General features: G+C 64.3%; 11 protein-coding genes across 11 annotated transcripts in view; 7 read left to right on the forward strand and 4 right to left on the reverse strand.

The window, feature by feature from the left end:
- Window positions 1–274: 274 nt before the first annotated feature.
- Window positions 275–3656, forward strand: PFL1_04083 (uncharacterized protein; the record flags this gene model as incomplete). The annotated part of the gene is made up of 2 exons (XM_007881607.1): window positions 275–821; window positions 1240–3656. The coding sequence occupies 2 exons, from the start codon at window positions 275–277 to the stop codon at window positions 3654–3656; spliced, it is 2964 nt and encodes a 987-aa protein (XP_007879798.1).
- A 514-nt stretch (window positions 3657–4170) lies between these two features.
- On the forward strand, window positions 4171–5272 carry PFL1_04084 (uncharacterized protein; the record flags this gene model as incomplete). Its single annotated transcript, XM_007881608.1, has 2 exons — window positions 4171–4507; window positions 4605–5272. 2 exons carry the CDS (start codon window positions 4171–4173, stop codon window positions 5270–5272), a joined length of 1005 nt encoding a protein of 334 aa, XP_007879799.1.
- Window positions 5273–5765: 493 nt separating this feature from the next.
- Window positions 5766–7359, forward strand: PFL1_04085 (uncharacterized protein; the record flags this gene model as incomplete). Its single annotated transcript, XM_007881609.1, has 7 exons — window positions 5766–5894; window positions 5985–6085; window positions 6164–6315; window positions 6402–6661; window positions 6762–7006; window positions 7123–7228; window positions 7324–7359. The coding sequence occupies 7 exons, from the start codon at window positions 5766–5768 to the stop codon at window positions 7357–7359; spliced, it is 1029 nt and encodes a 342-aa protein (XP_007879800.1).
- A 498-nt stretch (window positions 7360–7857) lies between these two features.
- PFL1_04086 (uncharacterized protein) lies at window positions 7858–9257 on the forward strand (the record flags this gene model as incomplete). Its single annotated transcript, XM_007881610.1, has 6 exons — window positions 7858–7860; window positions 7966–8218; window positions 8317–8667; window positions 8759–8925; window positions 9011–9065; window positions 9172–9257. The coding sequence occupies 6 exons, from the start codon at window positions 7858–7860 to the stop codon at window positions 9255–9257; spliced, it is 915 nt and encodes a 304-aa protein (XP_007879801.1).
- Window positions 9258–9481: 224 nt separating this feature from the next.
- On the reverse strand, window positions 9482–10112 carry PFL1_04087 (uncharacterized protein; the record flags this gene model as incomplete). The annotated part of the gene is made up of 4 exons (XM_007881611.1): window positions 9482–9505; window positions 9601–9654; window positions 9778–9873; window positions 9999–10112. 4 exons carry the CDS (start codon window positions 10110–10112, stop codon window positions 9482–9484), a joined length of 288 nt encoding a protein of 95 aa, XP_007879802.1.
- Window positions 10113–10580: 468 nt separating this feature from the next.
- PFL1_04088 (uncharacterized protein) lies at window positions 10581–11835 on the forward strand (the record flags this gene model as incomplete). The annotated part of the gene is made up of 2 exons (XM_007881612.1): window positions 10581–11630; window positions 11734–11835. 2 exons carry the CDS (start codon window positions 10581–10583, stop codon window positions 11833–11835), a joined length of 1152 nt encoding a protein of 383 aa, XP_007879803.1.
- A 295-nt stretch (window positions 11836–12130) lies between these two features.
- On the reverse strand, window positions 12131–15509 carry PFL1_04089 (uncharacterized protein; the record flags this gene model as incomplete). Its single annotated transcript, XM_007881613.1, has 3 exons — window positions 12131–14806; window positions 14897–15270; window positions 15362–15509. 3 exons carry the CDS (start codon window positions 15507–15509, stop codon window positions 12131–12133), a joined length of 3198 nt encoding a protein of 1065 aa, XP_007879804.1.
- A 1880-nt stretch (window positions 15510–17389) lies between these two features.
- On the reverse strand, window positions 17390–19439 carry PFL1_04090 (uncharacterized protein; the record flags this gene model as incomplete). The annotated part of the gene is made up of 2 exons (XM_007881614.1): window positions 17390–17767; window positions 17892–19439. The coding sequence occupies 2 exons, from the start codon at window positions 19437–19439 to the stop codon at window positions 17390–17392; spliced, it is 1926 nt and encodes a 641-aa protein (XP_007879805.1).
- A 919-nt stretch (window positions 19440–20358) lies between these two features.
- PFL1_04091 (uncharacterized protein) lies at window positions 20359–21658 on the forward strand (the record flags this gene model as incomplete). Its single annotated transcript, XM_007881615.1, has 4 exons — window positions 20359–20446; window positions 20539–20775; window positions 20875–21032; window positions 21125–21658. 4 exons carry the CDS (start codon window positions 20359–20361, stop codon window positions 21656–21658), a joined length of 1017 nt encoding a protein of 338 aa, XP_007879806.1.
- Window positions 21659–22513: 855 nt separating this feature from the next.
- PFL1_04092 (uncharacterized protein) lies at window positions 22514–23087 on the forward strand (the record flags this gene model as incomplete). The annotated part of the gene is made up of 3 exons (XM_007881616.1): window positions 22514–22648; window positions 22757–22803; window positions 22892–23087. The coding sequence occupies 3 exons, from the start codon at window positions 22514–22516 to the stop codon at window positions 23085–23087; spliced, it is 378 nt and encodes a 125-aa protein (XP_007879807.1).
- Window positions 23088–23338: 251 nt separating this feature from the next.
- Window positions 23339–27334, reverse strand: part of PFL1_04093 (uncharacterized protein) — a gene marked incomplete at both ends in the record, with an annotated part of 5229 nt that continues 1233 nt past the window's right edge. The window contains 2 exons of the mRNA XM_007881617.1: window positions 23339–26114; window positions 26274–27323. Coding sequence (XP_007879808.1) covers window positions 23339–26114; window positions 26274–27323 — 3826 coding nt within the window. The remainder of the gene's footprint in view (window positions 26115–26273; window positions 27324–27334) is intronic.

Below are 27334 nucleotides of genomic sequence, written 5' to 3' on the forward strand. Positions count from 1 at the left end.
TCTGTGGCTGCTCGCCCGCCCTGGCCGCTCACACCAACGCGGGCGATCACAAATTTCGGATCCGTCCGTGGAGTCTTCCGACCCTTGGCTGCCCGCCACTGCGCCCAAAAATTTGCGGCGGCAGCGGCTTCGTGGGCAAAAAGGGCCTTCCCGCCTGTCCTCCTTTGCTCCCTTCCTTCCAGCCTCCTCCCAAGCCCTCATCCTCTATACCCCACTTCATACCTTTTTCTCTCGCTAGCTCCACCAGCTACGAGCAACCTCGACGTGGCCCATCATGGCAAAGGGTGGAGGATCGCAGCTCTCGCAGCTCAAGTCCAAGCTCCACGCCGCCGGCGTCGGCGACAGGCGGCAGCAGTCGAAAAAGTCCAAGCTCAGGCGAGGGGGTCAGGACGAAAAGGACGCTGCCGCCGCCAGACGCAACAAGATCGCCAACATCACCTCCTCGCTCAACCCCTTCGACGAGAAGGTCACCAAGCCCAAGCATGAGGTCCTCGGCAGGAAGGTCAAGGGCGCCGTCGGCCGGCCCGGGGCCGCAAAGGCGAGCGGCCTCGCGCAGCGCAGGGCGTCGCTGCTGCCAGAGTGGCAGGCGAGGAACAAGAGCGGATCCTTCATCGACCGCCGCTTTGGCGAAAACGACGCCAACATGACGCCCGAGGAGAGGATGCTCGAGCGATTCACCGCCGAAAAGCAGCGTCGAGCGTCCAAGGGTGCCATGTTCAACCTCAACGACGGCGACGACGAGGTCCTCACCCACTACGGCCAGAGCCTGAGCGGCTTCGACGACCTCGCCGACATCGGGCTGCCCGACGAGGACGACGAAGGTGAGTTGCAGCGCCAGACGACAGACGACGCGGCTGCTGCCAGCAGAGACGACACGCCAAGCACACGGCGGCGCGACCCCATTGCCGGCACATTCGGAGCGAGGCGGTGGGTCGGCTGCTCTCTCCGGTACCGGCTCCGCCCCGCTCCTCCGACATGATGATTCGCTACTTGCGACTAAACGATCCGGACAAATCAAAAGTGCGCTGACAAGCGCCAAAACTGTGACGGTCAAAATTCCACTGGAGATTGCTGATCCTTGTCGCGCAAGCGGGTCGCCGCTCGCCGTTGCTTGCTCGGGTCGTCTTGCTGGCTGGCAGCGTCGCGTCGCAAAACGAGGCACGTGGTCGATGCTCGGTACTGACTGAACCCGCCACCTTCCATTCCGTCTCGCGCTGCGATCTTCCTCGCTACGCCCAGGTAACATGGACGGGGCCAACCACTTTGGCGGCTTTGACGAGGACGGCGAGGACGACGATCCGGACCGCGTCAAGACCAAGGCCGAGGTGATGCGTGAGGTCATGGCCAAGTCCAAGTTCCACAAGCTCGAGCGGCAAAAGATCCGCGACGAGGATGAGGAGCTCCGGATGCAGCTCGACGACGACCTCGGCGGCATCCGCGACCTCCTCTTTGCTCAGCCAACGACCACCGAGGCACCCGCTGCTCCCGAAACGCCCGCAGCTCCTCGGGCCCCGGCGCTCGACAAGGGCAAGGGCAAAGCTGCCGACAATGCGCCGACGGCCACAGCAGCAGGCGAGGAGAACCGGCCGCTAATCGAGCCCAAGGTCGCCTCGAACTCCTACGATGCCTTTGTCAAGGAGCTGGCGTTTGAGAAGCGAGCCAAGCCCCAGGACCGTCTCAAGAGCGAGGCCGAGCTGGCCGCCGAAGAGGCCAAGCGTCTGATGAAGGCGGAAAAGGCCCGCCTCAAGCGGATGCGGGCCGACAGCGACGACGAGGGCGCCTCCTCGGACGAAGAGGGCGGCCGCGGCAAGCGGAGGAAGAAGGGCGACAAGAAGTCCAAGGCGCGAGCCTCGGGAGCCGATGACCTCGACGACGACTTTGAGCTTGACGGCATCACGGCGGGCGAGGCGTACGGCCTGGGCAAGGGCCTCCGCACCGAGGGCAGCGAGGACGAGGACGAGGATGAGGACGACGGGGAGAGCGAGGGCGATGAGGACCAGGATGAGGACGAGGAAGGCGATGAGGAAGGAGACGCGGAAGACGAGGGCGACGACGAAGAGGGAGACGAAGACGACTTTGCAGACCTTGCGGATGTCGACGGTCTCGCCGTTGCTGGCGAAGACGAGGAGTCCGAGGAGGAGGGCGACCACGAGGCGCTCACGGGCAGCGTGTCGGCGGCCGAAAGGAAGGCCGCAAAGACCGGCAGCAAGAGGAAGCAGGCCATGACCAAGGAGGAGGCCAGCAAGCTGCCCTACACGTTTCCCTGCCCGTCCTCGCATTCGGAGTTCCTCGCCATCCTCGACGAGCACCGCATCGAGCCCAAGTTTGTCCCCACCGTCGTCAAGCGGATCCGCACCCTCTATCACCCCAGCCTGCACGAGGACAACAAGCACAAGCTGCAGGCCTTTATCGGTGTTCTCATCGACCACGCCATCCACTCTGCGGCGGTGGCGGGCGCCGACAAGGAGGACAAGATCGCCGTCGCGCTCGTCAATGCGCTCATCCCGCAGATTTTTTCGCTCTCGCAGGCGTACCCCCTGGCCTCTTCGCAGCACTTTGTGGGCAAGCTGGCGTTGATGCAGCGGAACCTGTCGCGCGGGCTCGCCAAGGGCGCCGTGTCGGCCGATGCCAGGACGTGGCCGATGCTGCCGGAGCTGACGCTGCTCAGGATCGCCGGCACCGTGTGGCCGACGTCGGACAGGCAGCACCCGGTCGCCACGCCGCTCGCGCTCCTCATCGCCCAGTACCTAGGCCATGCTCGGGTCCGCTCGCTCACCGACCTGGCCTCCGGACTCTTCCTGTGCTCGCTCGTGGCCTCGCACGAGAAGGACAGCAAGCGCGTCTTCCCCGAGGCCGCCAACTTCCTCTTCAATTGCATCGCTCTCCTTACTACGCGATCCGAGGATGGCCGACGGACAGTGTCGACGACCGCAGAGCACTACGGTATCCCGACTCCGGACCTCGGCGCTCCGCACACGGCCTCGCTTCCTCTCACCGCCGAGGAGAGCGCACAGGCCTCGACCGTCGACGACGGACCCACAGATCTCTTGGACCTGCTGTCGCCTGCTCCAAGCCTCGAGGTCGGCGCGATCAAGGCGCAGCTCCTCCGACTGGCCCTCGAGCTGACCGCCGAGTTCGCCAAGCTGTACAGCGGCAGCACGGCGTTCGTCGAGCTGTTTACGCCCTCGCTCGACCTGCTGGCCAGCGTGGATGCTGCATCGCTGCCCGAGTCGCTGGCGGAGCGTCTCAGGGCCATCGAGGCGAGTCTGGAGCGCCAGGTGCGCATGTCGGCCTCGTCGCGGCGCTACCTGCGGCTGCAGGCGCACCGGGCGATCGCGATCGCGTCGTACGTGCCCAAGTTTGACCAGCAGGGCTTCAACCCGGAGCGCAAGGGCGGCTACGACCCGGACACGGAGCGTGCCCAGGCGGCCAAGCTGCGTGCGCTCATCAAGAAGGAGAAGAAGGGCGCGATCCGCGAGCTGCGCAAGGACAACCAGTTCCTCGCCGAGGAGAGGCGCAAGGAGCAGGCGGCCGAGGACCAGAGCTACCAGAAGAAGATCAAAAAGATCATGTCGACGCTCCAGGACGAGCGCAGCGAGCAAAAGCAGATGGAGCGCCAGAAGGCCACGCTCAAGAAGCGCGCGGGCAAGAAGTAGCCGGCCCGTTCGTCGCTCCGTGCCGTTCCAAGCGGTCTCGTCATCGTCTCCAGCGCTCCATCCACTTCCCCTACGACGTTTCCCTGGCCATCCTTTCCGACCGGCCCATTCCCGAGCATGCATCCCTGCCCACGGCGACGACGTCGCTTTTGCGGCGCCACCACTACTGTACTTTTATCCACCATCACCGTCTAGATGGCCGTTGCGACATACACAATGGATCCATTCTCTCCACCTCGACAGCCGCGTGACTCGCTGCGGTGGCTTTGGCCTGACTCGATTCGACTCGACTCGACTGGATGGCGGCCCTGCCGCTGCGGCCGCGCATGACAGCGAGCATTTCGGAGCGACGGCATCCGAAGAAGTGGCAGCAGGCGAAGCTGGGTGACTCGGCGAGTCGTTTGCGGCATGCTCCTCGACGGCGATCCTCACGACGGAGGGAGGCGCAGCGAGTATAAAGCGACGCTCATGGTCTCGTTGTGCTGCTGCATCCACTACAATCCCTCGGACCGACATGACGCCGCTTCCCGACGCAGCCATGGTGGCATCGCACCACCTCCAGGCGGGCCGGAACGCGTACCAGAGCAACAGCGTGCAGGCCATCCAGACGCAGCATCGCCTCGACATTATCGAATCGTGGCTGCGACTCGGTCGCAAGGCCCACCGGGAAAGCAGCGACGATCCTGAAGCCGGCATCAAGGGCGACGGGTGGGAGAGGCTGCAGGGAAGAGTGATGGATCTCGGGTGCGGACAGGGCGATCAGACGGGCGCTTTGGCCGCCGTGATGGCCAGCCGACCGGAGCTCGAGTCCAGCACGGTCGTCGGCGTCGATCCTGGTCTGCCTTCGTACGGTGAGCGACGTGGTGCCGTCACCTGTGGCTCGCAGTCGGCCTCGCAGCGACGATCCGCTGAACATTGCCCGTCGTGCTTGCTGCCCCTCCGGAGCAGGCTCGCCGTTCACGTTGGAGCAGGCGCAAACCCACCTCGCGCGGAGCGATCTGTTCGGCGACCGACTCGAGTTCCGTCTGCAGCAAGACGGCCCTTCTGCCATGGCGGAACAGCGATACGCGACGGTCGTCATGGCACATAGCATCTGGTACCTCTCTGCTGTCTCGGAGCTGCGCGCCGTGTTCCGGACGGCGCGCGAGACGGGGGTGCAACACCTCCTCCTCGCCGAGTGGGCGCTCGCCATCTCGGACCCAGCGAGCCTCCCACACCTCCTCGCAGCTCTCGTCCAGGCACAGGCGCCCCTGCCCGGCGGGAACATCCAGAACGTGCTGAGCCCGCAGGACATCAAGGCGCTCGCCGAGCAGGAGGGGTGGAAGGTCGAGGCCGAAGAGACCTGGCTGCCTGACCGCGCGCTCCAGGATGGATCGTGGGAGATTCACCAGGCCTTTGAAGCTGCCGACCTGGTCGAGACGCACGCGCTGGCCCAGCACCACCCTTCGTCCTCTGACGCGGGCAACGTCCTTGATCCCAGCGTCGACCGCCTGGCGCATGCCGTCAGGGCCGCCCGCCACGCGCTGCGCCAAGCTAGCGACACATGGGGCAAAGAGGCGAGATCGATGGACGTCTGGACGGCTGTGCTCGTCCCCGATACCGATCATCAGCGCTAGCTTTCCTCGGACTCAGCACCATAGATAGAGGGAGAGGGAGATGGCCAGGGCGAGGCGCCCCGAAGAAAAGGGGGAAACGTGAGCTGCAAATCTGGGAATCGAACCCGGGTCTGCGCCGTTCTGCACGCCGAGGGCCGTGTCGCTTGACCAGGCGCTCCGAAAGCGGCGGCCCGCTTGGAAATCCGCATTCCTTTCACGCACGCGCGGGCTAGCCGGGCGGCCCGGCGAGGACCGGTTACCGAGGGCAGGCCCGACGGCCCCACCGGCTCTCTGCTCCACCTCCGACACGTCGGCAAGACTGTCACCACCACCACCACCACTACTATCAGCTCGACGACGATCGATCACAACACGACACGACATCAGCGGAAGTCCTGCCCACTCGCTGTACCCTTTTGACCTTAGCTGCTGCCTCGATAATCTCGTCCCGTACCGACTGGACTACCGCCCCCACACTCGTTGTTCTCACCCGCTCACCCGCACCGACCCCGCCATGTCCGACGACTCCTTCATCCACGCCTGCGCCGGCGGTGCCGGTGGCATGATCGCCATGACGGCCACCTATCCTCTTGTCGGAATCTCGACCCGCGCTGCTGTCGAATCCAGCAAGCACCCCGAAGAGGTGCGTTGCCTGCGGGCGAGCAGAAGCCGCGCGCGCGTATGACCGTGACCTGACGGGATGTCGGCCTTCGTCTGTTTTATATCCTTGCAGTCCATCGTCGCCAGCGCCGCCAAGATCATCAAGGCCGAGGGCGTGACTGGCCTCTATGCCGGCCTCAACTCGAGCTTGATCGGCATCGGCATCACCAACTTGTAGGCAGCCGTGGCCTCGCCGCTCGTCGTGTTCGTGTGGCGCGGGGCTGATCGCCTTTCCCCGTCTCGCCCGAACAGCGTCTACTACTTCTTCTACGAGAAGAGCCGCGACGTCATCCTCAAGTCCAAGGCGAAGCTGGCGGCCGCCAACGCCTCGTCCGTCACTGCGACCATTGCGCAGGGCGGCGCCCTGACCACTTGGGAGAGCATCCTTACGGGCCTCATTGCTGGTATGTCCCCGTCGCTCTCGCGCGTGTTCATTCAGGGACGACGAACGACCCGGCTGACCGCGGACGTTCAATCAACGTGCGCGCAGGCACGGCGACTGCGTTCATCAGCAATCCGATCTGGGTCGTCAACACGCGTCAAACGGTGCGCGTCACTACCAAGGGCTCCGAAAAGGATGTCCCCGCCCCGAGTGTTGCCGGTGCTCCCGGCAAGCCTGGCGCTAAGGTGCCCGTTAAGCGTCTCGGCTTCATCCAGACTCTGTCCAAGATCGTCAACGACGACGGTCTTCTGGCCCTCTGGAGGGGCATCGGCCCGGCGCTCGTGCTGGTGATCAACCCGATCCTTCAGGTGAGGCCGAGGTCCTGGGATCGAGGGTCCGAGGATGCAGACCCGCACGCGCACCACCTGCTGACACGTCTCTTCCCACGCGGATGCGCCTCTGCGACAGTACACGGCGTTTGAGCAACTCAAGAACTGGGTGGTCAAGTCTCGTCTGGCCCGCGCGGGCAACAAGGGGAGCGTCGCGCTGTCCGACTGGGACTTTTTCTGGCTGGGCGCGCTGAGCAAGCTGATCGCCACGAGCATCACCTACCCGCAGATTGTGCTTAAGAGCCGCCAGCAGAGCAGCAGCGGCAACGCCGGCAAGAGCGCCAATGTCTGGCAGGCGATGATGGACATTGTCAAGAACGAGGGGTGCGTTGCGGTCGGCGCCGGAGTCGCTTCCCCTTTGGCAGAGGCGGAGAGAGTGTAGTCGAGCTGACAGCCTTGCCTCTGCCATCCTTGTGTTTCTGGCGGCCCTGGCGCTGTAGCCCTGCTGGCCTTTACCGAGGCATCAGCAGCAAGCTGCTGCAGAGCGTCCTGACCGCCGCCATCCTCTTTGCGAGCAAGGAGCGAGTGTTTGCAGCAACCAAGGCGGTGAGTGGCGCAAGCGAGCAGCGCTGATGGTGCTCTGCAGGGCTCGGTGGCTGACGATCTGATGCGCAATGCGCTGCGTGCTCGGCGACGTCTAGGCTCTGGCACCCGTCGCTCCGGCTCACAAGGCCTAGTGGACCGTTGACTTCTGTGCTGAGCGGCATCCTGCGTCGTCGGCTGTCGCAGGAGTGCCAGTCTAGACTCTTTTCCTATCCTCGTAGCTGTGGCATCGTGTCGTTTGTTTGCGTGGGGCGGAATGCTAGAGCAGCGCAAAGTCACTTCGAGAGGCGCTTTTGAGCTGGACAGTGGGACGTGGTTGGCCTGTCGGCCGGGTCTGTGCTTGCTTGCTCCACATGGATTGTCCTGGCAGCGGCGGCGGCGGCGGCGGCGGTATGTATGGGTCCGGCGGAGGGCACCGCTCTGCCTCCCTTTCATCCCTTCACCCTCCATCATCAGCCTCACCGACATCACCTCGCCCGCGCACCCCACCCTGCTCACCACACGAACCTCCGGCGGCCCAGCATAGGCGTTCCTCGTCGCTGCCAAATCCTGACCGCCGCCACCAAGAAACTGCACTCGCCCCTCAGCTCTTGGCTGCGTAGCTCCGACGAGGCGGGCGCCGATTCGCGACAATGGTAAGGCACAGACCCGATGCTGGCGTTCCGCACGGCGTCGAGCAACTCGGACGGAAAAAGACTCGACACTCATCACTCCTTCTCTGGCCCTTGCCCCGGCCGCAGTCGTCTTCTTCGTCGCGCAACCGCGAGGCCCTGATCCGGCAGTTTCGGGCCATCACCAACGCAACGCAGCAGGACGCCCAGCGCCTGCTCAAGGCGAGCTCCTACCGGATCGAAGCGGCGACCGACGCCTTTTTCAGCGATGCGACGGCCATGGCCAATGCGGCAAAGGCCTCTGGAGCGTCGGCGGGCGTAGACAAGAAGACGGACAAGGAGGCCACCGACAGGCTGTCGCAGCTGTTTGACAAGTACAAGGGTGAGCACCGCGCGCCGTCGAAGCAGCCAAGCAGCGAGCACAGCCTTGCCCAACCCTCCGTCCGTGCCGCTTCCTGTCCCATTCCGACCGACCCGCAGATGCCGACGAGGACAAGATCACGATCGAGGGCGCCATGGCCATGTGCGAGGACCTCGAGGTCTCGCCCGAGGACGTCGTCTTCCTCCCGCTCTCGTACTACCTGCGGTCCGAATCCATCGGCTCCTTTGGCCGCAAGGAGTACATCGAGGGCTGGAAGATGCTCGGGTACGCCGACACGCTCGACAAGCAAAAGGCCGCGCTGGACAAGCTGCGCGACGAGCTCAGGCGCAACGCGCCCGTCAGGCCCGAGCGGCTCGCGCTCGAGGGCAAGCGGAGCGGCGCGGGCCTCTACGAAAAGGTCTACGAGTACACCTACGCCTTTGCCCGTCCCGAGGGTCAGAAGAGCCTACGTGAGTCCCTCGGCGCGACGCCTATGCTCGCCTGCATACCGGTAGGCGGACACCACGCTGAAGCCCCACTCCGCTCCCCTTCTATCTGCAGCGCTCGAGACGGCCCTGGCCTTTTGGGACCTCGTCCTGCCCGCGTCCCCCACATTCGAGGGCTCCGAAGCCGGCGGCAAGTTTACGCAGGCCCAGCTCGAGCTCTGGAAGAGGTTCCTCTCGGAAAAAACCGGGGGCCGTGCGGTCAGCAAAGACACATGGACACAGGTGAGCGCCAGCTGCCAGATACGGGTCGCGGGGACCTCGTACCGTCGTATGCTGATCATGCCGTACCCTCTGGCCCCGCTCTCAGTTCATTGACTTTACGAGAGAGATCGACCGCGACTTTGGCAACCACGACTTTGACGGTGAGTGGAGTCCGACGGTAGGGCGGTACGGGCGCCGGCGTAGCACGGGACGGGTCGCTGACATCCGCTCCACATGGCGCCTCGCATTCAACCTCGTCGCTCTCAGCTGCCTGGCCATCGGTCATCGACGACTTTGTAGAGTGGGCAAAGGTCAACGGGGGCGCGAGCAAGGACGGCATGGACACCAGCTAGCCTCTGAATGGACCCCTTGCAAGCAAGCAACCCGTGCCGGTCGGCGCGCTGCCGATTCGTCGACCGCACCTGAATGTTTCTGAGCCAGTCTCCGTCGCCGTCGTCGGGCAGAGGCATGCGCGTGTGCTTGTTCAGAAGTTGGCCGCCGGTTGGCGTCAAGGTAGTATTACATGCGGCGAGGGTGGAGAATGTCGGGATCGCCGAAGCCGTTTTCGAGAGGCAGGCTATATTCTGGCGGGCGGAGAGACCTGTTGCGACATTGAGCCGGAAGGACGAGGGCGCGCCGGTGTCAGGAGGTGACGCATGGGGCAAGCAGAGCGAGGGGAGGCGGGAGGATACGTACGAGGATGACGCTGTCGCCGCGGACGAAGAGCATCTCGCTGTTGCGCTTGACGATCTGCAAGGGGGCCGGGGGTGCGAGGCGGAAGCGCGGGATACGTTAGCGGCGGTCGTGGCGGCAACGAGGGCGATCAGCTTGGGTACGAGAGAGTGAGGTGTGGGAAGCTGAGCCGGCGCTCACCCTGACCGTCTCCTGCGACGTCTCTTCTGCGACGTCGACGACGTAGATGGTCTCCTCGACATCGCCCATGATCAAATTCATGTGGCCGTCGTATGCCTGGCGAGCGGACGGGGTCGGAGTGCAAAGGGGTCCGAGAGCACCGTCCACGGCGTGAGTACAGCGTAGGTATGCGGGCCAAGGGTGGAGGACAACGACGAGGGCGAGGGCAACGGGCGACTCACATGGAGGGTGCCCCTGAGTTCTCGGTCGCCGCGCAGCTTGACGTAGACGCGCTCGCTGAGCGAGAGACGGATGAGGTCAAACGGCTCGTTGACGCCGGACTCGATGTTGGCCATGCTGGATGCGAGGCGGGCCGTTGTCTGGCGGTGCGCGGGGGGGGCAGGGAAGGCGAAGGGTTGGACAGGGTTGGGTGGTGGGAGGAGAGCAAGGCAAGCCGTGCGTGGCCAGGCGAGGCCAGGCCAGGAGCACTCTTACTCGCTGCGTCCGTGTGGAGATGTCGGGCGCGGGTGGGACCTTGCTCACCCACCTTGCCCTCTCTCTCTCTCTCTGTCTCTCTCTCGGGCGAAAGATTCCGAGGTGCGAAGAAAATTGAGGTGGCCGAGGAGCTCTCCGCTGCGCGCTCAGAAGAAACGCTCCCTACTCGACCCTTTGCCAAGCAGCCGCCGCCGCCGCGACTGACTGCCACCTGCCACCTGCCGCCTGCCACCATCACCACCCTACTGATCCTCGACTCCAGCCGCATCTCCACCGCGCCTCCTCCTCGCCGCACAGCTACCCCTCGCTCATCAGCTCATTCGCCCACCATGGCGGCTTCGTCGTCCCGCACCGTCTCGCTGCTGCGCCAGTCGCGCACCGTCCTCTCCCTCCCGACACCCACCACCGCCATCGGGCTCACAACGGCGCTCCCAAGAACGACGGCGACGACGGCAGCGGCATCGACGTCGGCCAAGTCTTCCGCCCCGGCAGCTGCGACGACGGCACAAGGCGCTAGGCCCAACCTGCCTTCGCGCACCGCGCTGCCCCACTACCCCGTCGTCGTCGGCCCCACGCAGCTCAACCGGCTCCAGGAGCACTATCGCAACACGCTCGCCTCGGACCTCCTCTACATGACCTACGACCACACGCTCCAGACGCAGGACGCCTCGCCGCTCGCCGCATCTGGCTCCTCGCACCCCTCCATAGTCCCGCCCGCCGCCGACGCGACCGCCAACGCCCCCTCGGCAGAGGAAACCGACCGGCTGCGTCGGTGGGACCCGTCCGACCCCTACTCCAAGATGCGCTCCGTCCGCCCGGCGCGCGGAAACCGGCGGCTGCAGCCCCTCACCAAGCCCATGTCGGCCACGCACACACTGCGCGACCTGCCGCGGCTCGACAAGGTGGTCCTCACCTGCTTCTCCAAGGAGGCCATCGCCAACAAGCATGCCCTCGTGCCCCTCCTCGCCCAGATGCGCGCCATCACGGGCCTCGGCATCGCCGGATCCAACGCCGACCCCGCCCTCCTCCAGGCGGGAAAACCCGGCTCCAGCACCCCGGCCAACCGCGGCCACATTGAAATCATCCGCGCCAAATCCGGCGTCGCCTCGTTCAAGCTGCGTCCGGGCATGCCCGTCGGCGTAAAGGCCGTGCTGCCCGGTCCCGTCGCCTACGACTTCCTCGAGATCCTCACCACCTTTGTCCTGCCCCGCTTGAGGAGCTTCGGCGGCTTCCCCCTGCCCCCCTCGAGCCAGCCCTCGCTCAGCCCCGCCGCCACCAGCGGCGTCGTCAGCCTCGGCATGCGCCCCGAGGCCATGGCCCTCTTCCCGCAGATCGAAGTCAACCTCGACCAGTACCCCGGAAGGGGCCTCGGCTTCCAGGTGAGTGCCGCGCCACGCCACGCGACCCTCGACCGGTGACATGCCCCCACTGACCCGTTACTCGTCGTCGGCCCCCGCTCGCCACACTCTCATCCGCCTTCAGATCGACTGCATCACCAACCAGCGCGGCCGCAAGGCGACCGAAAAGGCCCGCCAGCTCCTCAGCGGCCTCGGAGTGCCCTTTGTGCGCAGGGGCGACCTCTAGACCCGGTCGCCCGCCCGCCGACGAACCGAGAGCTGCCACGAATGCAAAGGCGATTTGGCTTCACTTCCCGTGTCTGTCTGGCTGCGCTTTCGTAGCCGTGTGCGCCACGAGGAGCGTCACGAGCTGGTGATCTCAGATGCTAGCCCGGACAAGAGGCATCAGATCGCCCGACCCCGCGGCTCGCGCACGGCAGCGACACCATCGGCATCTTCCTCCGACGTCGCTGCGTACATCTCGTCCATGGCATTTCGGCATCGCATCGCATCGTGAAAGGGACGGCGGAAAGGGCGTCTAGCTATGCTACATTGTCAGTCTGCGCCGAGTGACGCGCCAGGATGCGTTCGAGGACCTTGACAGCCTCGTCCCAGTCCCGCACGGCGATCAGGGTGTTTTGCATGTCCGTGTCCGTTTCTGTGTCTCCCGTGTCCGTGTCCTTTCCCCCGTCCTCGCCTTCTTGGATCTTGAGCCACTCCTCGGCGTCCTGCAGCTTCTCTTGCAGCCCCACTCTGGCGATTGTGGCCTTGAGGCTCTCGTTGCCACCCATGAGGAGGCCGTATCGAGCCTCGAGGAGGCACGGCAGGTCCGTGTTCGAATCGCCGACGTACACCGTGACGGGCGCCTTGAACGACGACGAAGACGAAGGGGCGGAGCGGGAACGAAGGCGCTTGAGCTCGTTGAGCTTGTGGACGCCCGTCCGGATGCCCGACCGAGACGACTCGCCGTCGTCGGTGGCCAGGTCGAGCGCCTCTTTGCTCTTGGTGAGCCGGCCGCTGCCCACCTGCTCGCCGGATTCGTCGGTCCGCATCTCGATCTCGTTGGCGCAGATGATCTTGGGCACCCGACTGGCCTGCTCCGAATCGCGCGGCCGCTGCGAGCGGCGGCGGTGTGCGAGCGCGTGGCGGATAAACTCGGCCGACCATCCGACGCTGATGATGTCCGTCTCGGCGTCGCCCTCCTCGGCCTTCTGCTCGAGCCACTCGTGCGCGCCGTCCCACCCATCCCGGAACGAGACCGTCTCGGCGCGTCGCTGGATGTCGGCCATCTTGACGCCGACAAACAGACCGCCCTGCTCTACGCGATTGACGCTCGTCTTTTCAACCTCGTCGATGCTCTCGAGGTAGGCCGTCTGCTTCTCTAGCGTGTCCCGCTCGCCAAACGTCTGCTCGTGCGAAGAGAGGTCGGTCATGTAGGCCTCGGTGTAGTGCGCAAAGTCCTCGCCGTCTTGCTGCGTCCCCGCAGGAGGGGCGATGAGCGATAGCGTGTCCTGCGCCGTGATGGTCTCGTCCCAGTCGAGGAAGACCATCATGCGCGGCGCTTTGGACTGCTCCTCGGCAATCGCCGTCGTTGGCGTGGTGTCCAGCGCCCCGTGGGGAGAGAGGAGACCGGGAGAGCCATTGGCCGAACGGTCTGGCACCTCGGTGACCAGAGTGCTCACGGGCCGAGCGCGAGCCCGCGGCGGCCGCACAGGGCGCGCCGGTTTCTGGGACCCTTCACCCGCGGCAGTACCTTCCGAGGCGCCGTGCGAGCCGACCGAGCTGGCGGCCTCCACGCTGCGCGCCGACTCTGGTCGAGGTGACAAGGGTCGGGGCGATGCAGGCGCCGGCGACGACGGCTCGGCGATCTTGGGTGTGGGAGGGATTTCGGCGAGATCCGTGGCGCGTTCGCTTGCAACGTGGCCTAGCTGGACGGGCGCGCTCTCGGATGCCGTCAAGGCATCTTCAAAGTCGTCGGTCTCTGCCTCGCTCTCGATGCCCGCTTCGTTGAGGACAGCATGCGTCTCCGGAGCCTGCTTCGTGAGTTCGGCGGCTGCCTCTTGGCCGTTCGTGTCGTCGCTCGTCTTCTGCGCACCACCCTCCTGGTGTGGAACGTCTTCTCCATCTGGTTTGTCGCTGTGTTCGGCTACGAGACCGCCGTTTGCGAGAGGCTCAGCGGCGGTGTCGGCGGCGGCCATCGAGGCATGGCCGGAGTCTCTCGAGGTGTCGGCAGTAACGTGCTCTATGTCTTTCTTGTCGTCCGACGCAACGATCTTCTCGGCGTCCTCTTCGTAGACCGGTGGAGCCTCGCTATCAATGGGTAGCTCGTCTAGGCCGGAGCTACCCTTTTGCGATATGTCCTGCTCGACCTCCTGGACCTTGTCATCGACGGCTCGCTCGCTCGCCGAGGCAGCCTCTGCAGCCGCGGTGTCCATGGCGACGTCTCCGGAATCGGCAGCGGCCGCAGCCTCTTTGCGAAGAGGCGAAGGGCTCGCCACGCGGCTCGAGCTGAGGGAGTTGCCTGCGGGGCTCAAGGGCGGTGGCACACGTCTGTTGGCCCCCGGCCGCGGTCGGTTGGCCCAGTACTTGACCACGTCGGGGTGCTTGGGCGGCGGCGGCAGGTTGCGGATCTCTTCGCGCTCGCGCTTCTCGGCCTCTAGCCTCTCCTGAAGCGCCTGGCGCTCCAGCTCGAGGTCGTACTCGTCCGGGATGCCGGCCTCTTCCATCGCGTCGAGCTCCTCGGGCGTCGGTGGCAGCTTGAGGCGCTCGCCGTCCTGCAGCATCTCGCTGGCTTCGTCCTGCTGGAGCACGCTGACGGCCCGGTTGGGCGGGGCAAGGACATTTTCGTAGATGGTCTTGTCCAGAGAATCGCCCTGGGCGATGCCGAGCTCGGCGTCGCGGAGCGCACGATGGAGGGGCTCGACTTGCGGCGGCAGGCGTACCTTGCCCTCGAAGATGTCGGACGCCGTGACGCCCGGCCAGTAGTAGACGCGCTCGTTTTCGTCGAAGCGGTGCAGGAAGGCCTGGGCTATGGCCTCGACACCGCCGTACAGACCGCGGCTGCGGACATAGCTGTAGACTGGCGTCTTGTCCAGGCCCATCTCGCCCGAGATGCCGGCGCCGAAGGGCCCAGCAGCGACGGCGGTCTCGGCGCCCAGCGTCACCTTGTGGCCCTTGAATTTCTCCATGGCCGTGTCGGTGTTGACAAGGAGAATGGCCTGCAGCAGAGACAAGGGGAGGAGCGGGTCCGTGTTAGCCCGAGTCGGTGGAGAAAGCCAGGGCCGCGACTGCCACGCTGCCTAGCTCACATCAAAGATGTCGAAGCCCAGCAGCAGGCCCACGGCAAAGTTGTTTGGCGTGATCGACGAGGGCGCCGACCAGCTTCCGTCTGGCAGGCGGGCCATCATGAGGCCCACGCCGCCGGAGCCGCCGAGGGGTGCGATGCCGGACCTCATGCTGGTGTAGATGATGATGCCGCGCGCCTGCTTTATGAGCTTGGGCGGGATCTTGCGCAGCACCTTGCGCTGCTTTTTCATAAACGAGCCCTTGCCGTCGGGCACGTCGACCTCCTTGACTTCGGCGGCGACGCCCTCGACGGTAAAGGCACGGAGGATGCGCTCGCACTTGTCGACCTCTTCGGGAAAGTCGTTGCTCTTGGGGAAGAAACGCTCGCCTCCGAGCTCTGCCGGAGTGCTCGCTCGTCCAAGGTCAGCGGCGATGGCGTGGGTGTCGCTGCCTGGGCTCTCGCAAGCGGTGCCTGCCTGGGTACTCACTGGCGGATCCGGCATTGGCATAGCCGGCGGCCCAGTCCGAGATGACGATGCTCTTGTCAAAGGCGGTGCGGCCCCATACCTTCCAGCGGGACTCGTTGCTGGCCCTGGGCTGGTCCGAGGCGCCCGCGCCTGTTTGGCCCGAAGGCATGCCGGCGACGAGGATGGTCCAAGCGGCGTGGGGGGTTGCGTCGCGGGGCGTGGTCAGAGGGAGGGCGGAGCGCAGCGCTACGTGGGCTTATGTAGCGGGCAGGTAGCGATGCAGACGGGGCAAAGAGCAAACAGCGGCCTGGTAATCGGAGCAAGGCGGTGGTGACGACGACGAGACGAGTGGTCGGTGGTGGCGAGGAAGCATAGAGAGAGAGAGAGGAGAGAGAGAGAGAGAGAGAGAGAGAGAGAGAGAGAGTGAGAGAGGAGCGACGGAACGGGCGCAGTCGGAAAGGCCGGCCGGTCGACGTTCTTTGGCTTGGCCTGGCTGCCTTTGGCTGGCGGGGCTTTGCCGACTCTCTGTGACGCCTCGGCCCGCGGGCGGCTTGCCTCCTCCGGCGGCCATCAAAATTGTGGAGGCCAGCCACGCGGACAGGCGCGGAAAAGAGCGCGAGTGAGCCATTTCTTCGTTGCCCCCCCTCTTCCCTTCCCGGCCGTGCCTCGCTCGCCACCGAGATCCCTAGCCCATATGTGTCGCTTTTGTCGACTGACACACAGACACTGGACTGTGACCAGTCAACAGCAAGTTGCAGAAGCATTGTATCCCTTGTTGCAGCAACAGGCTTTCTTTGGGCTGTAGAGAGCAGTGAGGCAGGAGCAGTATGACCACAAGCTCACACCAAGCATCTCTTGAGAGAACTCGGCGCCCTGTCAGCGGCGGCTGCAGCAAGCCGAACAAGGACGACAATTCTTGACAGGACTGCAGCAGCAGCGTCTTGTTGCAACAGAACGCGTCAAGGTGTCGAGCCTTGTCGAGGACAAGCTCTGCTTCAACGGCCTGTTGTCAGTCGCTTGTACAGGGACTGGCTGACTGCAGTGAGATCACCCACTCGTACCACAAGCTAAGCCTTGCAACCGACCAAGGCTGCTCAACTCCAGTCTCGAGGCCGACAACTGCGCGCCTGCCCACGCCTCGACGAGGTGATGGGCGAGTCGTGTGGCACTTGCTCGTCTGCGTCTCCCAGGCCCGACATCAACGTCAACGGACAGCGGCTTCGCACGGATGGCGAGCTGCTCTTCACAGTCGCCTTCCGGGCCGTCGCAGAGGGCGCAGTCAACCCTGCAGAAACTTCGCCGCCGCCCCCTTGATCTAGACGGTCTCCGGGTCGCGCTTGTCGGGCAGCAGGCAGAAACGGAGTGCTGGAACCTAGTCGTGCGGCACCGTGACCGTAGCACATCGTCTTCTCTTGGTCGTCTGGCTCGTCGAGTGAAACGAGAGAGTCAGGCGCTGTCCAGATGGCCTCCTCGTGGGACGCGCGCCAAGCGTCGAGGTGCTGCGCTGCCTGGGTCGAAGGACGGGCCGCACGCGTGCCTGGAATGCCATGCTCCATCAAGTCGTCCGCCTTGCACCCCGACCACACGGCGGTTGTCGGACCTAGAGAGAAGGAGCGACCGTGCGAGTCTCGCCGGGTAGCATGCTACCTTGACAAGGCCAGCGGGCGACAGGTCTTCACGCTGGGCATTGCCGAGGGTGTCGGCGATGGACAACGAAGACATGTGCGAGGCGAGCGCAACGCGCTTTCTTCATCTGATCTTCGTGCGACCCGGCCGGCCTTTTGTTCGTCTTTGCCTCTCACCGTCTTCTAGGCGAGTCTTCGGCTCTCGAAGGTGATGTCGTGAGTCTGCCGACATCACCTCGAGAGCCGTTCGAGCTGGGCCATCTGGAAAGAAAACACACGACGCGGCAGCAGAAAGAATAGACGGAGCAATGAACCTTGGTTGCGTGTTCAGAGAACCTATGATTACATCAAGACGGGGACTGCGGCTGTGCGGGAACGGAATGCAGCGAGAGGGTATGATTCTTCGGCGAGGGGACGAAGGCGATTAGTCGACCTCCTCGACCGAGGGGCCGTCGTCGCCGCCGGGGGCAGCACCGCCGGGAGCACCGCCGGGCATGCCGCCGGGGGCACCGCCAGCAGCGCCGTAGACCTTCTGCATGATCGGGTTGACGATGCCCTCGACCTCCTTCTGCTTCTCTTCGTACTCCTCCTTCGATCCCTCCTGAGCTCCGTCGAGCCACGAGATCGCCTCCGACACCGTCTTCTCGAGGAGCTCCTTGTCCGACGCCTCGAACTTGTCCTTGAGACCCGGCTCGTTGATCGAGTTGCGCACATTGTAGACGTACGACTCGAGCCCGTTCTTGGCTTGTGTTCGGGCCAAGGCGGCCTCGTCCTCTTCCTTGAAGCGCTCGGCCTCCCCAACCTGGCGAGCCGGTCAAAGTCACCGTCCGACGAGGTAGAAATGAAGAAAAGGCAGGGGAAAGTGTCAGCAAGCTCGTCCGGGCACGAAAAAGGTCCGGTCCGGTGTATGGGCAAAGTGAACTCACCATGCGCTCGATGTCCTCCTTGGAGAGGCGGCCCTTGTCGTTGGTGATGGTGATCTTCTCGGACTTGCCGGTGGTCTTGTCGGCGGCGGAGACGTTGAGGATGGCATTGGCGTCGACGTCGAAGGTGACCTCGATCTGGGGGACGCCGCGGGGGGCGGGGGGGATGCCCGAGAGCTCGAACTTGCCGAGGAGGTTGTTGTCCTTGGTGCGTGCGCGCTCGCCCTCAAAGACCTGGATCAGGACGCCGGGCTGGTTGTCGGCGTAGGTCGAGAAGATCTCCGACTTCTTGGTGGGGACGGTCGTGTTCCTCTTGATGAGCGGGGTGAAGACACCGCCGGCGGTCTCGATACCCATCGAGAGCGGGGCGACGTCGAGGAGGAGGAGGTCCTGCGTCTTCTCCGAGGTGTCGCCGGACAGGATGGCGGCCTGGACGGCGGCGCCGTAGGCGACGGCCTCGTCGGGGTTGATGCTCTTGTTGGGCTCGCGGCCGTTGAAGAAGTCGCGGAGGAGCTTCTGGACCTTGGGGATACGGGTGGAGCCGCCGACGAGGACGATCTCGTTGACGGAGCCCTTGTCGATCTTGGAGTCGCGGAGGACCTTCTCGACGGGCTCGATGGTGTGCGAGAAGAGGTCGCCGCAGAGCTCCTCGAAGCGGGCGCGGGTGATGGACGTGTAGAAGTCGATGCCCTCAAAGAGCGAGTCGATCTCGATGGTGGTCTGGGCGGCCGACGAGAGGGTGCGCTTAGCGCGCTCGCAGGCGGTACGGAGACGGCGGAGGGCGCGGGCGTTGGAGGTGAGGTCCTTCTTGTTCTTGCGCTTGAACTCCTGGACAAAGTGGTTGACGAGGCGGTTGTCAAAGTCCTCACCACCAAGGTGGGTGTCACCGGCGGTGGCCTTGACCTCGAAGATGCCCTCCTCAATGGTCAGGAGCGAGACATCGAAGGTACCGCCGCCCAGGTCAAAGATGAGGACGTTCTTCTCACCCTCGGACTTCTTGTCGAGGCCGTAGGCGATGGCGGCAGCGGTGGGCTCGTTGATGATGCGCATGACGTTGAGGCCCGAGATGATACCGGCGTCCTTGGTGGCCTGGCGCTGCGAGTCGTTGAAGTAGGCGGGGACGGTGACGACGGCGTCCTTGACGGTGCCACCGAGGTAGGCCTCGGCGGTCTCGCGCATCTTGAGGAGGACCATCGACGAGATCTCCTCGGGAGTGAAGGTCTTCTTCTCGCCCTTGTACTCGACGCTGATGTTGGGCTTGCCATCCTTGTCAATGACCTGGAAGGGCCAGTGCTTCATGTCGGACTGAACCTCGGAGTCGGAGAACTTGCGGCCGATGAGGCGCTTGGCGTCAAAGACGGTGTTGTGCGGGTTCATGGCGACCTGGTTCTTGGCGGCGTCACCGATGAGGCGCTCCGAGTCGTTGAAGGCGACGTAAGAGGGCGTGGTGCGGTTGCCCTGGTCGTTGGCAATGACCTCGACCCGGTCATTCTGCCAGACGGCGACGCACGAGTAGGTGGTGCCGAGATCGATACCGACGGCCTTGGTCATGATGGCTATGTGTGGTGTCGGGGTGGTGGGGGAGCGGATGGGGAGAGAACGGAAGGTGGCGAGCGGAGGATGGGTATTCGGAAACAGCTGCTGCGCGGTTGGTGAGGTGCGACGTGCGGGACTGTGAAGAGTGCTCGGTGGCTTTTGGATGGTGTGAGAAGGAAAGGACGTCGCCGTCGCTAGAAGTTCTTATAAATGACCAGAGCATCCGCCCCGGGCGGTGGCACCAGGGGTTGGTGTGGCACGGGTGGGCAGCATGGGCAGCATGGGCCGGGCTGGCCGGTGCGTCGCTGGCTGCAAAGAAGGCGAAGGAATCGACCGGAAGCGGCCAGCGTCAAAGGCAAAGGCGAGGGGGGCCGCGCCGCCGCGCCTTCTCTCAACTTCCACGGCTGCCCTCATCATCCTGCAGCGACGCCGCTCAGCGACGCACAGCGGCTTCAGGCGACTCTCGAGCCCTTTGGCAAAAGGTCTGGCTGGGCGCAACTGGAAGCAACGCGGCGGTGGCCAGGCCCCCAACCGCGGGTTTCCCGATGCCACGCCGAGCGGAAATTCTTGATTCTTCCTGCTCGATCTCGCACCCAAACGAAGCTGGGCGAAGCTTTTCGTGCAGGGGGGCATGCACGCATCGATCACGTCTCTTTGTTCTGACCCGATCCCGATGGCAAGATGGAATGCGTGTCGACATCGGCGCTTTTTTGTTGCTTTTCCGGCCGAGTCGGCATGTCGGGGCCAAGGTGGAGGGTCCAGCTGCAAGAGGGGCGCTCCGCGGCGCGAAATTTGACTTTTTCTCGCGGGCCTCTGGAGCTGGACGCTGCACCCTGCCTTGGCCCCTCGCCTCTTCGACCTGACCTTCTCGCCATCATCGTCCATCCCATCCTACAGCCCTTGGTAGCTCCATCAGCGTACACCTTGGCCCAACATGAGGCAGAAACGTACAAAGATCTACCGCAAGCTGATGCACCAGTTCCAGCTCCACTTTGGCTTCCGCGAGCCTTACCAGATGCTCAGTAAGTCTGCCCACCTCCGCGCCCTTTGACCTTGCCGGACCGCCCGCTGACCTTTGCCTGGCGACGTCCGCACCACTCTTCGATCCCCTAAGTCGACGAGACTTTTGCGCAGTCGCTCGTCCGCCTCAAGACGCAGAACCCGTCGCAGCAGTTTGCCAATGTCCTCTGCGGCAAGGTCAAGCCCATGATCACCCAGTGCTGCATGGTCGCCCTCTACAAGCTCGGCAAAGAGCACCAACCCACCGTCAACCTCGCAAAGGAATGGGAGAGGAGAAAGTGCAACCACAGGGAGGCCATCGAGCCCCACGAGTGCATCAAGTCGGTCGTCGGTGAGTGTTCTCACCAGCCCTTGATGATGGATTGAAAGACGAAAGGCCGAGGCTGACTTTAGATCTGATGCTCGCTCCTACCCACGACCGCTCTCGCAGGCGAGGCAAACAAGCACCGTTACGTCCTTGCATCAGACAACCAGCCGCTGAGGGCCAAGCTGCGCAACAACGTGCCAGGCCTGCCCATGGTCCACTTCACCCAGGCCGTCATGGTCCTCGAACCCATGTCGAACCTTTCCAGATCCAAGGTCGAACAGGTGAGTTGCGGCAGTCGCATCGGCGACGAGGTTGCTCTTGATATGTTCTGCTCTGACGCAACTGCCCGCTTTGTGCTTCCTGCGCGGATCAGATCGAGGATGTCAAGCTTTCCGGCCACGCACCTCCGAGCGATCCGTCCGCGACACCCGCGACCAACATCATCGGCGCCGACACGACGTCGCCTGGCGAGTCGTCGGAACCTCCGCAGAAGAAACGCAAGGGGCCCAAGGCACCGAACCCGCTCAGCGTCAAAAAGGCCAAGCGGGAGAAGTTGACGCCAGAGGAAAAGCTGGCGAGGGAGCAGGAGCTCAAGAAGCAGAAGCAAAAGGAAAAGGCGGCCGAGCGGTTGCGCGCACAGAGAGAGGCGGAGCAGGCAAAGGGCGATCAGGGAGGGGACGGGGCGAGTCCGAATGCGAATGCGCAGCAAGCTTCGATCGGGGCGAAGAGGAAGAGGAACGACGCCGGCGAGGAAGGCAAGGGATCCAAGTCAGACGTTGCGGTCGCAGGGAAGGGCACAGATGCGGCCGCGGATGCAGGCGACAAGGCGAAACCGGCCAACAGGCGGAGACGACAAAAGTCCAAGGCTGCCACCGCGGTCGGCGCCGAAGCAGTCGAGGCCCACTGAGAGCGGTCTCTTGGGACCTGCTCTGCGCTGTGGCATCTGACCCATCTGCTTCGCTTTTCAATGTACAACAATCCATACCTACCGACTCGTCCAGTTCGAGCAGAGCAACAGCACCAGAATCGGCACAGCCGGTTGCATCAGAGCCACGGATCGCCTTGACCCATGCGCATGATCGAGGCGAAGGGAAGCGTCCGAAATAGCAAGGGCTCGAAGAAGGTCGAGGCCGATGAGAGCCGGGACAAAGGGGACGTTTGTGCCAGCCTCCGTCCAGACGCGTCGGCCTGCGTGGCAACGCCACTCTTGCGGGGTCCTTGTCTCAGGTTCTGCCGTCCGTCCCCTTTGTCGTCTGGACGCCACTTGAATCAGGCCAGCGGGCGTACAGCATCTCGTCTGTCTGCACTCGTCGAACGCAGCGGGGCAGACCGACCAGGCAGGCAGGCATGTCCCGGATACATCACGTCGACCTGCGTCCCGCACCGCGGCGACACAACGGGACGGGAGGGGACGGGACAAAGGGCCCTGCTCCATCCCGTCCCTCCTCGAAGCCTCCTTCGAGGGACATATAAGCAGACATCGTCCGTCTGCCCCCACCGTCTCGCCCCCCTCCCCATCCACCTCGACGATACCACAACCCGCTCTCACCTGGACATTTGCACCTGCGTTCCCTTTCCCTTTGTCTATTAATCCCAGGAATCCGGCTGGAACGGTTCCCGTCGCTTATTATACCTTAATCGTTTTACCTTGACCGCTCGCCGTCCTCGACGACTCGACGTCGACCAGATCAACACCGACGCGACCCGCCCAACCGCCAAGCCACAGCCACAGCCGCATCAGACGCAGCAGAAGCAAGCAACCATGGCCTGTTCGTTCCACTGGCGTCGCATCTTTGGCTTTGCGCTAGTCGTCCTCGTCGTCGCCCTCTCTTCGTCCCTGGAGGACCGAGGAGTCGCCGTCCTCGCCTCGCCCGTACCGGAAAAAATCACTGAGTCGGTGAGCTTCCGTTCAGCACCTACTTTCCCCCCCTGGAGGTAGACCCCGGGGGAGCGTGTCTGACGATGGCTGACCCTTGTCATCCCAACCCTGACTGCACCGTAACAGGCCTATCCTGGTGGCATCTCGGTCGTAAACGGTAGCTCCATCTACTGGTAAGCGCCCTCTTTCTCGCCAGACGCTCCTTGGCTCGTACCGAATCTGATGCGAGCCGTCTCTCCTTCTCACACGCCCTTGCACCAGCCCGCCTGCCAACAACGTCGGCGGGGCCAGCAGCGCAAAGTCGTCGATCGGCACCATCTGCCACGACCTTCAAGCCTCCTCGTCCTCGTCATCTGCCGCCGCCTACACGACCCCGTCCCTGTCCCTTGTAGTACTCGGCCTCGCCGGCACCGCCATGTCCTTCGCTCTCGCCGACGTCCACCCCGCCTTTTTTTAATCTGCAGCATGACCACGAGGTCCTCCCGTGGAATTTGCGCCCTTCATGTCTTTCCATCGAGGCGGGGAGAAGCTGTTTGAGCGCCCGTGTATATATTCGCAAGCAAGAGGTCATCGACAGACCAGACTGGTACATGCAGAGGATAGGGCAGGCTAAGCTCGAATGTGAAACGCGAAAATGCAGTACTAGATGTCTTGGGGAACAGCGGCGACGACCAAAGGGTATATCAAGAGGATCTGGACGGCGACGCCCTACACCTTGACGATGCTGGCGATAATGGGTAGGCCCAGGCCCCGTCTCGATGCAGCCGAGGCGGCGGCCTTTCGCGTGCTGGCCTCGAGATCCCGGATCCTGTCGGCCACCTTGCGCTTCGCCTCCTGCTGCTTCCAGAGCTGCATCGAGGGGTGCTGGTCCAGCGGCCGCCACGCGCGCACGGAGCGCTGCTGTTCCTTTCCAGAGGCGCTGGACGCCGCCGTCGCTGCTCCGTTCGGGGCATTCTGAACCGGCTTGACCGCCGTGGCAACGACGCGGTTGACATTGGAGAGGTCGACCAGCTTCGGCAGCGCGCAGATCGACAGGAGCTGGGAGTGGAGCTTGCGCGTCTCGTCCGAGGCGAGGCGCAGGTCGAGGCCGCCGACGACCTTGCCCTTGGGTCGCGAGGACAGCTTCTCGGTAGCTGGAAGCCCGACAACCTTGCCGCCGACCTTGGTCTCCTCTTCGTCCGAGGTCTGCGCCGGAGACGACGTCGATTGCGGCTCGATGCCGGCGTCGCTCGCGGTCTTGGAAGGTCCCGTTCCGACCAGGGACGGCAGGGCCTGCATCTGCTGCGTGAGGTTGGCCGTCTTGAGGTACATGTTCTCGTTGCGCAGATACTTGACGGCGCCTCGGAGCGCCTCGATGCGCTCGACGAGCTGTCGGGTCTCGAGGTTGAAACTGACGATGGGCGCCAAGTCCATGCCTTCCTTATCGCCCCCGGGGCCGCCTTCCGCGCTTCCGTTTGCGGTGCCGATCTTGACCCCGCTCTCGGCGGCCTGCTGCTTGAGGCGGTCGTTCTCCTGCTGCAGGGCGTCGAGCTCCGCTTGGAGGGCGTCGTTGGCCTCTTGGTACGCCTTGGACTGCTTGAGAGCCTCGACGAGGCCGCCGCGCATGTCGTTCATCTGGTCGGACTGCTCCTTGGACTTCTCGACCTGCTTCTGCAGCCGTTCGAGCTTGATGCCGGACTCCTGCATCGCCTGGTCGCGCGCCTTGATCTGGCGGTACAGGTCGCGCGCCTCGTCGTTGAGCTTGGCGATCTGGCGCTCGGCCTCGGCGTTGTGCGCTGCCGCAGCCTTGATGTGCTCGACTCGGGCCAGCCAGGGCTGCGCGCCCGAGATCTTGATGACATTATCCTGCTCGGTGATGGCACCGAGGACCGATCCGATGGTCGTCGAGAGGTGGGCGATGCTCTCGAGCGGGGCCGCCCAAGGTCTGCTATCCGCCTTGCCGAGGCTCTCCTGCGTTGCCTCCTGGACAAAGCCGATGGCGCGGGACACGTCAAAGGCCGACTTCGACACCCTGACCTCGGCGACGTGCGCCGCGATGTTGTTGGAGAGCTGCGTCGCGAACGTGACCAGCTGGCTCGTGAGGCGGCCAAGCGGAGGCAGGTCCATGATGGCTTCCATCCGCACCGCCTCGTCGTTGGCCGAGAGGTTGACGAGGCGCCTGAGCACCTTCCTCGTCGCGCCCTGTGTGGCCTTGAGGTTGTCGATGAGGGACTGGAGGGGCTCAAAGATGTCCCGGTCGAGATCGTGAGAGCCGAGCTCCCACTCGGCCTCGTCCTCGTCGTACAGCCCGGCAATACTCTGTTTGGCGAAGCCGATGGCGGCGATCAGGGTGTCGAGGTCGTGGTCGATGAGCGTCGCCGAGCCGACCTCCTTGGCCGCCAGGTCCGAGTCGTTCTCGTCGCCGCCGAGGGCCATGGAAAAGTCCTCGAACTGCTTGATGAATCTCGAGAATTCCTGCCCGCACTCGATCTCCTTGAGCTCTTCTCGTCGCAGGCTCTCGATGTACATGTCGACCCTCCTCTCGACCGACATGTTCTCGCGGTACATGCGCCCGGCCTTTAGGAAGATCTCGACGGGCGCGAGTCGCAGCACTGCTGCGATCTGGCGCGACGAGGCGGCAAAATGGGCCAGGTTGTGCCGCATCTGGCAGATGCCCACCAGCTGCTCCGGCACGACGCTGGCGATGCTCTCCTGGATGTCGTGCTTCATCTCGACGATTGTCTTGATGAGGTCGGCCTTGCGCGCCATCCTCTGGAAGAAGAGCAGGCAGTGGACCGCGTCCGCGTCCTCCTCGAAGAATGCGGCGGGCAGGTAGGGCCGGAGCATCTCGAGATGGGTCAGCGCCTGCGACGCCGAGATCCTGCCCAGCTCGAGCTCGATGGTCTTGGCCTGCGACTTGAGCGCCGAGGACCGCAGCTTCATGTTGAGGTTGAGCATCGCCTGGCTCTGGCTCGGCGCATTCCGGCCTCCCTCCTCGTCCGGGCCTCGGCTCTGCTCGAGCTCGGCACGCACGCTCTCGAGCTCGCTCGACTGGCCGGCCACGACCTCCCTGAATTGCTTGATCGTGTCCTCGAGGTCGACCACCACCAGCTCGAGGGCCTGGACCCTGGATTCCTGGTCGTAGAGCTGGGCGCCGCGCACGTCGAGTTCCTGCTGCAGATCCCTGATTTCTTGCGAGCGGCCCTCTTCCAGCTCGTCGTCGAGCTCCTTTGTCGTCAGGAGGTCCTCGATCTCGGCCTGGAGGCCTGCGATCTTGTCGGACAGGCTCGCGTTGGTCTCCTGGAGACCGAAGAGCATCTCCTCGGCGTGGGCCGCGTCGTCGAGCCTCGATCGCAGGTCCTCGATCTGGGCTTCCTTGAGCGCCACGTCGGACAGGGCCTTGTCGTAGGTCGAGATCAAGGCCTCAAACTCGGCGACTTCGTCCTTGAGCTCAGCGATCTCCTTGCGTTGCTCGTTCTCCGTCTCCCTCGCCTGTCGGTGCACTCTGTGAATTTGCAGAATTGAAGTGAGGGACAAGTGAATGGTGAGTACAAGGATCAGTCGCGCCGGAGTGTGAGACCGACGTGGTCGTGCCAGCTATGCCAGCCCCGCCAACCGCGCCCTTGCTCATACGGGACGGGACAGCTGGACAGCGCCGACTTACCTCGCCAGCGTCTGCTTCAGGGCCTCGTTGTGCTCCTGCATCCTGATGAACGCGGCGGAGCCGAGCTCCTCTTCGGTGACCTCGGTGGTCTCGTACTTGGTCACCGAGGCTTGCAGCACGTTCATCTGCACCTGCAGATCCTCGAGCTGGCCCTTGAACTTTTCGCGCTCCTCTTCGGCCATCTCGCGGTCGATGGTGGCGGCCTCGACCTCGATCGAGAGGTCCTCGTACCGCTGCATCAAGGACTCGCGCTGCGTCTCCCAGTCTTTCTCCTGGCTCTGCAGGTCGGCCAGCTGCGATTGAGTCTGCTCGAGCTTGGCCGTCAGCTTGGCCTTGAGCAGGAGGAACTGGTCGGCCTCGTCCTTGATGCGCTCCATCTCTCGCATCTTTTCGCGGTCGTCTTCCTTGCGCTTCTCGAGGATCCTGACCTTGGTCCGGAGCTCCTCGAGTTCTCTCTGCAGCGCGGCGACGTCAGCGTTGCTACGGGGCCCCGCCGGGCTGGCCACTGAGGCGAGGCTCATGTAGTCCTTCTTGCCGCCGGCCATGCTCCGCATCGATGCCGACGTCTGCAGCCCGCCGCCCGCGACTTGCTGAAGCCGATTGGACGAGGGCTCCGCGGGCAGCGTCGTGTCTGGATCCTCGAAGTCGGGGAGGTCGACGTTGTCTTCTGCTTCTCCGAGCTCGCTGCCGTCTAGGCTCATGCTGATGAGCTGCTCGCCGCCGTCATCGGAAAGGTCGAGCCCCTCGTCGTCCAGGTCGCGTTCGTCGCTAGGTCTTCGGAGGCGACCGTCCTGCTGGCTTGCATCTGTTGCAGTCGAGGACCTCGCCGAGCGTTGCGGTGGCCGGGCGGCCATGCCGCCTTCAGAGCGGGCGACGCTGTTGGAGCTCGTGGCCCGCGAGAGAGGCGCAGACAGCGTCGACGCTCTGCCGGGACCCGACTGCGTTCGCACCAAGCTGGCCCCGAGCAGCGGCAGCCGCCCGATGGGCTCGAACCCCGCCATGGACGCGGCCGGAGGCGCGCGGTAGCGGCGTGGCGGAAGCCCTGCGCCGCTGCCCGTTAG

The sequence above is a fragment of the Pseudozyma flocculosa genome, assembly GCF_000417875.1.
Source record: "Pseudozyma flocculosa PF-1 unplaced genomic scaffold scaffold00013, whole genome shotgun sequence".
Classification (NCBI taxonomy): Eukaryota; Fungi; Basidiomycota; class Ustilaginomycetes; order Ustilaginales; family Ustilaginaceae; genus Pseudozyma; species Pseudozyma flocculosa.